General features: G+C 50.2%; 1 protein-coding gene across 1 annotated transcript; it reads right to left on the bottom strand.

Annotated features, from left to right (window-relative positions):
* Window positions 1–388: 388 nt before the first annotated feature.
* Window positions 389–2,077, bottom strand: LOC141058139 (uncharacterized). Its single transcript, XM_073554296.1, has 2 exons — window positions 1,900–2,077; window positions 389–1,790 (listed from the first exon to the last, which is right to left on the bottom strand). Exon 2 carries the CDS (start codon window positions 1,553–1,555, stop codon window positions 389–391), a length of 1,167 nt encoding a protein of 388 aa, XP_073410397.1. The 5' UTR covers window positions 1,556–1,790; window positions 1,900–2,077.
* Between the last annotated feature and the right edge of the window lie 9,653 nt (window positions 2,078–11,730).

Below are 11,730 nucleotides of genomic sequence, written 5' to 3'. Positions count from 1 at the left end.
GCCTTGGGGCTAGTAGTATAGTAATATGTGAAATACCACGGCCTAGTATAGTCATACCAAGGCCTACTGTAATAACTCGATTTTTAACAACTAGCATCTTGTTTCACAAAAAACAAACTGGTGAAACTAGAAAGAAACTTATAGTTTCAACAGTTTGTTTTTCATGAAACCAGATTCTATTTGGTAAAACTAGAGTTATTACACTAGGCCTTGGAATGACTATACTAGTCCATGTTATTTCACATATGACTATACTAGCCCTTGGGTTGGTTTTTAACATGTATTTACCCATCAGTGTGTGTGAGCGGCGCAAACAACATTAATGAAACTTATTAATGGTGAACCACAAATGTAAATTTATTTTTTATCACAAAAAAATAAATAAAAATTATTTTTTACGGCGTTTGGGGGCAGATGGTTTCAATTTGGGGGTGTGCAGGGAATATGCAACACTTGCAGTTGAAGACGGTGTTTGAGGGGAAGGGGCAACAAAACTTGTGGGGGAAGGTAGTCCAGTTAAGGGAATTAAACTTGGAACACTTGTAGGAGAGGAAATCTGTTCATTTACATTAGTTGTAATGGCATGTCGCCGTAGGCTTGTGTGCCTGGACCGACTTTGGCCCAATGCCCGCCTTGATTGATTTCGCCTTGAAGTAGGGGCAAATATGGAATGTAGGTCCCCCGTCTGCTGGTATGGCTGCTGCTGCTGAGGTGGCGGCTGCTGCTGCAGAGGTGGCGGCTGCTGCTGAGGTGGCGGCTGCTGCTGAGGTGGCGGCTGCTGCTGAGGTGGCTGCTGCTGAGGTGGTTGCTGCTGCTGCTGAGGTGGCGGCTGCTGCTGCTGAGGTGGCGGCTGCTGCTGAGGTGGCGGCTGCTGCTGAGTTGGCTGCTGCTGCTGAGGTGGCTGATGCTGCTCTTCGTTGTCAGTGCTCGTCCTTGCAGGAGGACTGGTGGCGGCAGTGATGGCCCAGGTTTGCAGAGTGGTGGTGGCAGGGCTACTACATGTTGTTGTAGCGGCAGGGCTGTTCCATGTTTGCCTAGTGGTGGCTGAGCTCCACGCATGCATGGGATTGGCGGTGGTGCTCCAGACAGGAGCAGCGCTTGCCATGGTGGTGTCGGTGAAGTGACCAGCTGCACTCAGACTTGTGGTGGTGTAACGGTGGGTGTCCTGGCTTTGAAGAGAGGTGTCCGTGCAGTGGTATGCAGCACAAGTCGGTAGTGAGGTGAAGCGAGTCAATGGTGGCACAGGTGGAAAGGACACCACTGACTGCTGACCGTACCGATTATGCTGCATAGCCTGCAAGAAAGCATTGTTGCAGGCCTGCAGCACATTCAGCTGTTGATCAGGACTAAGGTGTTCCGCCATGCCCTTTTCAATCTTACTAAAAAAATGGTGTGCTGGTCTGTTGAGGTCGGCCTCCAGACGGTCAAGGCGCTGTTCTACAGAATTGAAGCGGTGTTCAAAGTGGTTAAAACCACGTTCCATTAGTGCAAAACCGCTTTCAACTCTGTCGGACAGTGACTTGAGGCTGGAATTAAATGTCTCGCTCAAATGCATAAACTCGGGCAAGACATTCCTGTCCAAGGCCCTCTGCCGCTGGCGGGTAGTGCCCGCATAACCAGTGGCAGAGACCTGGGACAGGGGAACACCTGATGGCCCAGCTTCCTGGTCACCAGCTGTGTGTGTGGCTGACCTGCAAGGTGCTTCCTGGCTGTCGGATGGCTGGGACGGGTCAGAGGACGTCCGAGGAAGGACCGCTCCAGGGCCAGGTTGCAGGGTGCTGCTCCAGGTGCTGTGGAAGAAAGGAAAATCATTACTACCATGCCTTTACAAGAAGCATCAGCTGTGGATTAGAAAAACACAGATTAATAAAAAAAAAACCCAAAATGTATAATACTTACGATCTTGTGGCAAGGACCGGTCTTAGGAACTGCAACGCGTGATAGTGACGGTATCTAGTTCTGGTCCTTGACGCAGATCCACTGCGAACCTGGCCCTCAGCACGAACATCACTGTTGAAGCGGTCCTTGATCGAACGCCAACGTGTTCGGACTTTGTCCACTGTTGATAAAAAAAAACAGTGCCGTCAAGGACAACAGTCACTGCGGCACAATGTAGCAATACAATACTCAAAGCAGTCACTGTAGACCCCGATGACACTGTTGGGTTTCCTGCTAGAATACGCCAAGCACGAAACCCAACAGTGCCGTCAAGGACAACAGTCACTGCGGCACAATGTAGCAATACAATACTCAAAGCAGTCACTGTAGACACCGATGACACTGTTGGGTTTCCTGCTAGAATATGCCTAGCACGAAACCCAACAGTGCCGTCAAGGACAACAGTCACTGCGGCACAATCTAGCAATACAATACTCAAAGCAGTCACTGTAGACCCCGATGACACTGTTGGGTTTCCTGCTAGAATACGCCTAGCACGAAACCCAACAGTGCCGTCAAGGACAACAGTCACTGCGGCACAATCTAGCAATACAATACTCAAAGCAGTCACTGTAGACCCCGATGACACTGTTGGGTTTCCTGCTAGAATACGCCTAGCACGAAACCCAACAGTGCCGTCAAGGACAACAGTCACTGCGGCACAATCTAGCAATACAATACTCAAAGCAGTCACTGTAGACCCCGATGACACTGTTGGGTTTCCTGCTAGAATACGCCTAGCACGAAACCCAACAGTGCCGTCAAGGACAACAGTCACTGCGGCACAATGTAGCAATACAATACTCAAAGCAGTCACTGTAGACACCGATGACACTGTTGGGTTTCCTGCTAGAATACGCCTAGCACGAAACCCAACAGTGCCGTCAAGGACAACAGTCACTGCGGCACAATGTAGCAATACAATACTCAAAGCAGTCACTGTAGACACCGATGACACTGTTGGGTTTCCTGCTAGAATACGCCTAGCACGAAACCCAACAGTGCCGTCAAGGACAACAGTCACTGCGGCACAATACAGAGCAGGGAAATACTCACTAAACGCCTTTTTGGAGGATGCTGTGGCGCTGTCCCAGCCATCCATCAACGCTGCGGCCACCTCATTCCATAGCCGCCGGGTCACCACATTGTCCTTGTACAGCCGGTCACGGCTGTCCCACAACGGCGAACGCTCCTGGACCAGGCTGATGAGCTGCTCATTATCCAGGTAGACGTCTTCATCCCGTTGTGGAACCTAGACAAAACACATTCATTAGAATAATCAAATTTAAATTGAATAAAAAGTTACAAAAAAAGAAACAAAAAAATGAGTAAAAATAGAAGATAAAAAATAAAGAACATTACAAATCATTTGATACTTACATTCCGTATCACCACCGGGACTTGGCTTCGCTGCTCCTGCTCTTCGCCCTCACTAGTGCCGTCCGCAGATGATGATGACGATGTCTGAAAGTTGAAAAAAACGTAAGAGATTTGGAGAAGCAGCAGATATACTTACCAGATGCACGAAAATAATCACCTCACGGTCTGCTTGCGCCAATTCCTGCCGCGATGGGGAATACTCGGATTCTGAAGACATACTGCATGTAAAAATAATAAAAATCATTAGTACATACATAATTTAAAAGGACAGGCATATAATGTAATATACTCACATTCTTCGCTGATATAATGGGTTCTTGGTTGACTGTCTGCTCTTCAATCTCTCAGTGTAGTAGTGGCAGAGTTTTGGCAGGCACCTCCTTTATATAGACTTTTTTTTTTTGACTTTAGAAGATTCTAACTAGGATAAAAAGTGGACACCACCCAAAAAACGCAGCGCTAAAAAATCGCATACCTGCGCATGCCAGTGCGCACGTATGCGCATCCATAGGCTATAATGGCCATTTTTAGCGCAAAACGTGCGCATACGTGCGCATGCGCTTTTTTCCAGGGCCAAAAAATGCAACATGCAGCGTCTGGAAAATACCAACGCACACCCCAAAAAAACGCAGCGCATGAAAATCGCATACATGCGCTTACAAGCGCGCATGTATGCGCACCCATGTTAAATATAGGGGAAAAATCGCATGCGCACGTATGCGTTTTTTTCCAGCGCTAAAAAACGCAAATGTGAAACCAGCCTTACAGGTGGCCGATCCTGGAAATGCCACTCAGCTGGCCAGTCTCCAACAGGAGCTGGGCCAGCAGCAAGATACTCAAACCCACATTTTGTCCTACATGGCCTCCTTTGATAGTCGCTTGTCGGCCCTCCAGGCTGCCGCTGCAGTGCCGACTCCTCCCCCTGCGTCTGCTGCTCATCTGACGCCCCGCCTCGCCAAGCCGCCTCGTTTCACCGGGGATCCCAAGCTCTGTAGGGGGTTCTTAAATCAGTGTAGTCTCCACTTTGAATGGCTGCCGCAGCAATATCCCTCGGACCGGGCCAAAGTGGCCTTCATCATGTCCCATCTGGAGGGAGAGGCCCTTTCTTGGGTAAACCCGCTCTGGGAACGTGACGACCCGGTCGTTTCGAGTTTCCCGGTTTTCCTGGATACGTTTCGTAAGGTTTTCGATGAGCCGGGCCGGTTAGCCTCTCTCACTGAGTCACTCTTTAACTTACACCAGGGCTCTCTCACGGTCGGACAGTACGCTATTCGCTTTCGCACTATTTCCTCTGAGCTCGGCTGGAATAACGCAGCTTTGGTGGGGGCATTCTGGCGCGGTCTTTCTAGTAAAATAAAGGATGAACTCGCTGGTCGAGATACCCCGTCCACCTTAGAGGACCTTATCTCGCTGGCTACCCGCATTGACCTGCGCTTCCTGGAGCGCGCTCGGGAGTCAGTGAGAGACAGGCGCTCCTCCAGGTCAGTTCCTCCTTTCGCTCAGTCGGCCAGCTCACGTTCAGTCGGATCTTCTTCCCTCTCTTCGGGTGAGCCCATGCAGATAGATCATCTCAGGTTGGCCAAGTTACGTCAGAGAGAGAGACGGGCACAAGGTCTGTGCCTCTATTGCGGTCATTCGTCACACTATATCCGCACCTGTCCTAAGAGACAGGGAAACGACTCCACCTAGGTCAGGTAAGAGAGGCCTTCCTAGGTGATGATGATGATTCCTCTCAACCCCTTACGATTTCTGTGCTTTTGGTTTCAGGAGGGAGGCGTGGTTCCGAGGTGGCCTACGTGGATTCGGGCTCAGCGGGTAACTTCATTCGGCCGGAAGAGGTAGACAAATACCAAATTCCTGTAGTCACTCTATCTAACCCAATTCAGATTGCCACCGTGGATGGCAAACCGCTACAGGTGACCGTCACCTTGGTCACTGAAGAGGTGGAATTGCAAATCGGAGCCTTACATCGAGAGAAGATAGCCTTTTACGTTTTACCTAAGCTCTCTCACGCCATTCTACTCGGTCTTCCATGGTTAAGGACTCATCAGCCTGTTCTCGACTGGTCTTCTGGGGAGATACTCCGCTGGGGGCACCCGTGCCAAGCTCGCTGTCTGACTCCTGTCCGCCTGGCGGCCGCTCCACGGTCACCTCCAGACCTCCCGGGTCTTCCTCCAGCTTACAGCTCCTACGCCGATGTTTTTGATAAGAAGGAAGCAGAGGTCCTCCCTCCACACCGGCCGTTTGACTGCCCAATTGAACTTGTTTCTGGTTCAACCCCCCCAAGGGGCAGAATCTACCCTCTGTCTCCCGTGGAGACCACCGCCATGTCCGAGTACGTCCAAGAGAACCTCGCCAAAGGCTTTATACGGAAATCCTCTTCGCCCGCGGGAGCCGGGTTCTTCTTCGTCAAAAAGAAGGACGGGACTCTACGGCCATGCATTGACTATAGGGGCTTGAATGAGATTACCATCAAGAACAGGTACCCTCTTCCACTCATTCCGGAACTGTTTGACCGTCTCAGAGGGGCTCGGGTCTTTTCCAAGCTGGACCTCAGAGGAGCCTACAATCTGGTCCGTATCCGTGCAGGTGACGAGTGGAAGACCGCTTTCAACACTCGAGATGGCCATTACGAGTACCTGGTCATGCCCTTCGGTCTTTGCAATGCTCCTGCAGTCTTTCAAGAGTTCATCAACGAGATCTTCCGGGATCTCTTGTACTCCTGTGTGGTCGTGTACTTAGACGACATCCTCGTCTTCTCGCCGGACCTCTCGTCCCACAGAAAGAGTGTCCGCCTGGTGCTTCAGCGTCTTCGGGAGAACCGTCTGTATGCAAAGATCGAGAAATGTCTCTTCGAACAGACCTCTCTGCCATTTCTGGGATACATTATCTCCGACGCTGGTCTAAGGATGGATCCCGAGAAGTTGTCTGCCATCCTCAAATGGCCTCGCCCCGTCGGATTAAAGGCGATACAACGATTCCTCGGGTTCGCCAACTATTACCGGCAATTTGTCTCCCACTTCTCCGCGATCACAAGACCCATTTCTGTGCTTACCCGTAAAGGGTCTACTTCCAAGGATTGGTCTCCTGAGGCAGAGGAGGCCTTTCTGTCCCTAAAACGGGCTTTCTCCACGGCTCCGGTCCTGCATCGCCCTGAGAGCGATCGACCTTTTGTACTCGAGGTGGACGCTTCCTCGACTGGTGCCGGGGCGGTGCTGTCCCAGAGAACCGCCTCCGGTCGCCTGCACCCTTGTGGCTTCTTCTCGAAGGCCTTTTCTCCATCCGAGTGTAACTACTCGATCGGTGACCGGGAACTTTTGGCCATCAAGTTGGCCTTGGAGGAATGGCGCCACCTCCTGGAAGGAGCTGTCCATCCTTTTGTCATCTTCTCGGACCACAAGAATCTGGCCTATCTCCAGTCTGCCCAGAGACTAAACCCTCGCCAGGCCAGATGGTCTTTATTTTTTGCCCGATTTGATTTCGAGCTCCGATTCCGTCCCGGCAGCAAGAATTCCAAAGCCGACGCCCTGTCCAGGGTCTTCCAACCACACGAATCCACGGAGGAACCGTCACATATCATTGATCCCACTAGGATCATCACCGTGGCTCCAGTGAACTGGCTTACTCCTCCGCCTGGCAAGACGCTTGTGCCAGAGAATCTCAAGCAAAAGGTTCTTCTATGGGGGCACTCCTCCAAACTGGCCGGCCATGCCGGAACTAAGAAGACCCTTGATCTTATCAAACGTCACTACTGGTGGCCCTCACTTCGCCAAGATGTACTCGATTTTGTGGCTTCTTGTCCATCCTGTGCAAAGAACAAGGTACCACGGAGATCTCCGTCTGGCTTGTTGCTTCCGTTGCCTGTCCCTACGGTTCCTTGGGAGAACATCGCCATGGATTTCATCACCGACCTACCCTGCTCTGCGGGCTGCTCAGTCATTCTGGTGGTGGTGGATCGTTTTTCCAAGATGGCTCACTTCATCCCTCTGCCCGGTCTTCCCTCAGCGCCGGAGCTGGCCGAGATCTTCATTCATCAAGTCTTCAGGCTTCATGGACTACCTCGACGCATTGTGTCTGACCGAGGGGTTCAGTTTACCTCCAAGTTCTGGCGTTCGCTTTGTAAGCTTATGAACGTTTCCCTCGACTTCTCCTCGGCCTACCATCCACAGTCCAACGGACAAGTAGAGCGTACCAACCAGACGCTTACGGGATACTTACGCCACTTCTCTAACGCCCACCAGAACGATTGGGTCAGCTTACTCCCCTGGGCAGAGTTCGCTTATAACAACCATGCTGGTGAGTCTTCGGCCAAGTCTCCGTTTTTCATTGTTTTTGGCAGACATCCTGGTGTCCCTCTTCCGATAACCCCTGCCTCTGAGGTACCCGCGGCCAATGCCTTGTCCTCGGAATTTTCTAAGATTTGGGCTGAGACCAACACATCACTCAAGAGATCCGCTGATCAGATGAAGAACTATGCAGACAAAAAGAGGTTGGATTCTCCTCCGTATCGTGTTGGCGACAAGGTCTGGCTCTCCTCCAAATTCGTCCGACTAAAACTGCCCTCCTACAAGTTGGGTCCACGCTACATCGGTCCGTTTGAAATTCTGGGACGTATTAACGAAGTTGCCTACAAATTGAGGTTGCCTGCTTCGCTCCGGATCCCAAACACCTTTCACGTCTCTCTCCTGAAGCCTGTGGTGCTGAATCGTTTCCACTCCTCGCTTGATCTTGGTCCTCAGCCGGTGGGTGCCGACAACGTTTTTGAAGTGCAGGACATCCTCGCTGTGAAAAGGGTTAGAGGTAGGACTTTCTTTCTCGTTGATTGGAAGGGCTTTGGTCCTGAGGAGAGATCCTGGGAGCCTCGGGAGAATATTAATGCTCCCCGTATCCTCAAGAGGTTTCTTGTTAATCTCCGGGGGGGGCGGCTTAGGGGAGGGGGTACTGTTACACCGCTCCGCCATACTCACCCGGCCTCCGCTCCCACGCCGCAGCCTCTCTCCACCCGACGGCCGCGGCGGTCACCTGAGACAGACCCGCGACCGATGCCTTCCCTGCATGCTATGCGCATGCGCCATAGGCCGCGGCCGCGCCTCCTTCCTGCTTCTTATGCTCCGGCTGTGCCCTGACCCGGAAGCACATTTGGACCAATGGCTGACCAGATGGGGCCATATCAGGCCGCTTCCCCCTGAGGGAGGCGCCTGATCGTTGTGTTTCCTGACACTCTGGCCTCGCTCCATCGTGCACACTCTGCTCCTGCAGTTCCTGTCTCGGCTGCTCCTCACAGCAGCTTCTCAGTCCTGCTACCCGTGTTCCTGTCATCCTACTCCAGTCCTGCCTTGTGTTCCTGCCGTCCTACTCCAGTCCTGCCTTGTGTTCCTGCCGTCCTACTCCAGTCCTGCCTTCACTGTTCCTGCCGTCCTACTCCAGTCCTGCCTTGTGTTCCTGCCGTCCTACTCCAGTCCTGCCTTCACTGTTCCTGCCGTCCTACTCCAGTCCTGCCTTGTGTTCCTGCCGTCCTACTCCAGTCCTGTCTTCAGTGCTCCTGTCGTCCTACTCCAGTCTCAGTCTTACTCCGGTCCATCCTGAGCCGCCCCTCTCGGTACCGGCTACCGTGGTACTCGAACCCCTGGGCCTGCTCCTAACGGTCCCTGTATAGGGGTCGGTTCCACCTGGCAGCTCGCCCGGGGTCCCTCGGTGCCACGGTCCAGAGGGTCCACTCTCGGAGCTCCCGCTCCTGACCACCCACGCTAACACATATTATGGTGGAAAATAAGTATTTGGTCAGAAACAAAATTTCATCTCAATACTTTGTGATATATCCTTTGTTGGCAATGACAGAGGTCAAACGTTTTCTGTAAGTCTTCACAAGGTTGCCACACACTGTTGTTGGTATGTTGGCCCATTCCTCCATGCAGATCTCCTCTAGAGCAGTGATGTTTTTGGCTTTTCGCTTGGCAACACGGACTTTCAACTCCCTCCAAAGGTTTTCTACAGGGTTGAGATCTGGAGACTGGCTAGGCCACTCCAGGACCTTGAAATACTTCTTACGAAGCCACTCCTTTGTTGCCCTGGCGGTGTGCTTTGGATCATTGTCATGTTGAAAGACCCAGCCACGTTTCATCTTCAATGCCCTTGCTGATGGAAGGAGGTTTGCACTCAAAATCTCACGATACATGGCCCCATTCATTCTTTCATGTACCCGGATCAGTCGTCCTGGCCCCTTTGCAGAGAAACAGCCCCAAAGCATGATGTTTCCACCACCATGCTTTACAGTAGGTATGGTGTTTGATGGATGCAACTCAGTATTCTTTTTCCTCCAAACACGACAAGTTGTGTTTCTACCAAACAGTTCCAGTTTGGTTTCATCAGACCATAGGACATTCTCCCAAAACTCCTCTGGATCATCCAAATGCTCTCTAGCAAACTTCAGACGGGCCTGGACATGTACAGGCTTAAGCAGTGGGACACGTCTGGCACTGCAGGATCTGAGTCCATGGTGGCGTAGTGTGTTACTTATGGTAGGCCTTGTTACATTGGTCCCAGCTCTCTGCAGTTCATTCACTAGGTCCCCCCGCGTGGTTCTGGGATTTTTGCTCACCGTTCTTGTGATCATTCTGACCCCACGGGGTGGGATTTTGCGTGGAGCACCAGATCGAGGGAGATTATCAGTGGTCTTGTATGTCTTCCATTTTCTAATTATTGCTCCCACAGTTGATTTCTTCACTCCAAGCTGGTTGGCTATTGCAGATTCAGTCTTCCCAGCCTGGTGCAGGGCTACAATTTTGTTTCTGGTGTCCTTTGACAGCTCTTTGGTCTTCACCATAGTGGAGTTTGGAGTCAGACTGTTTGAGGGTGTGCACAGGTGTCTTTTTATACTGATAACAAGTTTAAACAGGTGCCATTACTACAGGTAATGAGTGGAGGAAAGAGGAGACTCTTAAAGAAGAAGTTACAGGTCTGTGAGAGCCAGAAATCTTGATTGCTTGTTTCTGACCAAATACTTATTTTCCACCATAATATGCAAATAAAATGAAACAAAAACAGACAATGTGATTTTCTGGATTTTTTTTTCTCAGTTTGTCTCCAATAGTTGAGGTCTACCTATTATGTAAATTACAGACGCCTCTCATCTTTTTAAGTGGTGGAACTTGCACTATTGCTGACTGACTAAATACTTTTTTGCCCCACTGTGTATATATATATATATATATATATATATACACACACACACACACACACATATATACACACACATATATGCACACACACATCTATTCTTTCGTTTGGGTTTTAATCTGTCATAGGGATCCATTATATGTCCATTTTGCAAGCCTGCGAGAAAATCTCGGCACACGGATTACATACGGATGCTTACATGCGCAAAATACGCGACCACACCTTGATTATGGACGACATATGGAGCACTATTTAGGGGACATTTCTCCATATTACGCATAGAAAGTACGGACCCGTATTTCTCATCGGTTAGTGTGACCCCAGCCTGAGGCTCCTGCATCTGATTGCACTGGTACAGAAGCTTGTAAAAATTGGCTAAGGTATTTTGTTTTCAGAAACACCAATGGCAGCCTATGCACACTGAATGATTTATTACTGATCACATCGTTCACTGTGGTCTGCCTGTGTAAACAGGCTAGTAAATGGCTGAACAAGAAATGTTTACTGAGCGACTTTGCCTTTTTTTCGGGTCGAGTTGGGTTTCATGAAAACCCGACTTTCTTAAAAGTCGGGTCGAACGAAATCGGCCGACTATAGGGAAAAGTCGGGGTCCAACTGAAACACGAAACCCAATGCAAGTCAATGGGGAAGCAAAGTCAGCAGGGAGTGGAGGACAGGAAACACACCTACAGTGCTCATTTCAATGCCAATGACATCAATTCTTATTACTTAAGCTTGTCAACCTTAATTTACTTTTTTTTAAACTGTTTTTATTAATTTAACAAGGAAAAGGGGTACAAACAATTACAGTATGTTCATGACATTAAACCATAATCCACCTTAATTTACTTTATAATAATAGTTACGCATTGAAAACTGGGGGTTATTTGGCTAAAGTTGGGGGGGGGGGTAGGGCTGGCGGCAGGTTTTCGTGTGCCCTGGGCAAAAGAGTGTCAGTGCGCCCTTTTAACACATACCACAATTTATAATGCTCTGATACGGCACAGAAATATAGAATGTGAAAGAGTAGAAAAACGCGGACGGCACCGCTATTACCATATATCAACTAATGGTATGGGTCTGGCAGCAAGCTGTCATCCAGGGCTCCTGGGTACTTGACCTCGCAGCAATCAAATCTTTGAATCCGTGTAGAGGAAAGGTCGAACTCAGCAGGATGAAGTATATCTCTTTTATTGACACATACAATTACATGTCAGGTCAGAGTGGAGTGGCAAG

This window comes from Dendrobates tinctorius, unplaced genomic scaffold (genome assembly GCF_039654945.1).
Source record: "Dendrobates tinctorius isolate UK_male_01 unplaced genomic scaffold, ASM3965494v1 ptg000211l, whole genome shotgun sequence".
Taxonomy (NCBI): Eukaryota; Metazoa; Chordata; class Amphibia; order Anura; family Dendrobatidae; genus Dendrobates; species Dendrobates tinctorius.
The sequence above is the reverse complement of the archived record's forward strand: the minus strand, read 5'-3'. Positions and strand labels throughout refer to the sequence as shown.

Coding starts and splice junctions, on each gene's coding strand:
- LOC141058139 (XM_073554296.1), bottom strand. CDS start 1,555: ATGCATTTGAGCGAGACATTTAATTCCAGCCTCAAGTCACTGTCCGAC.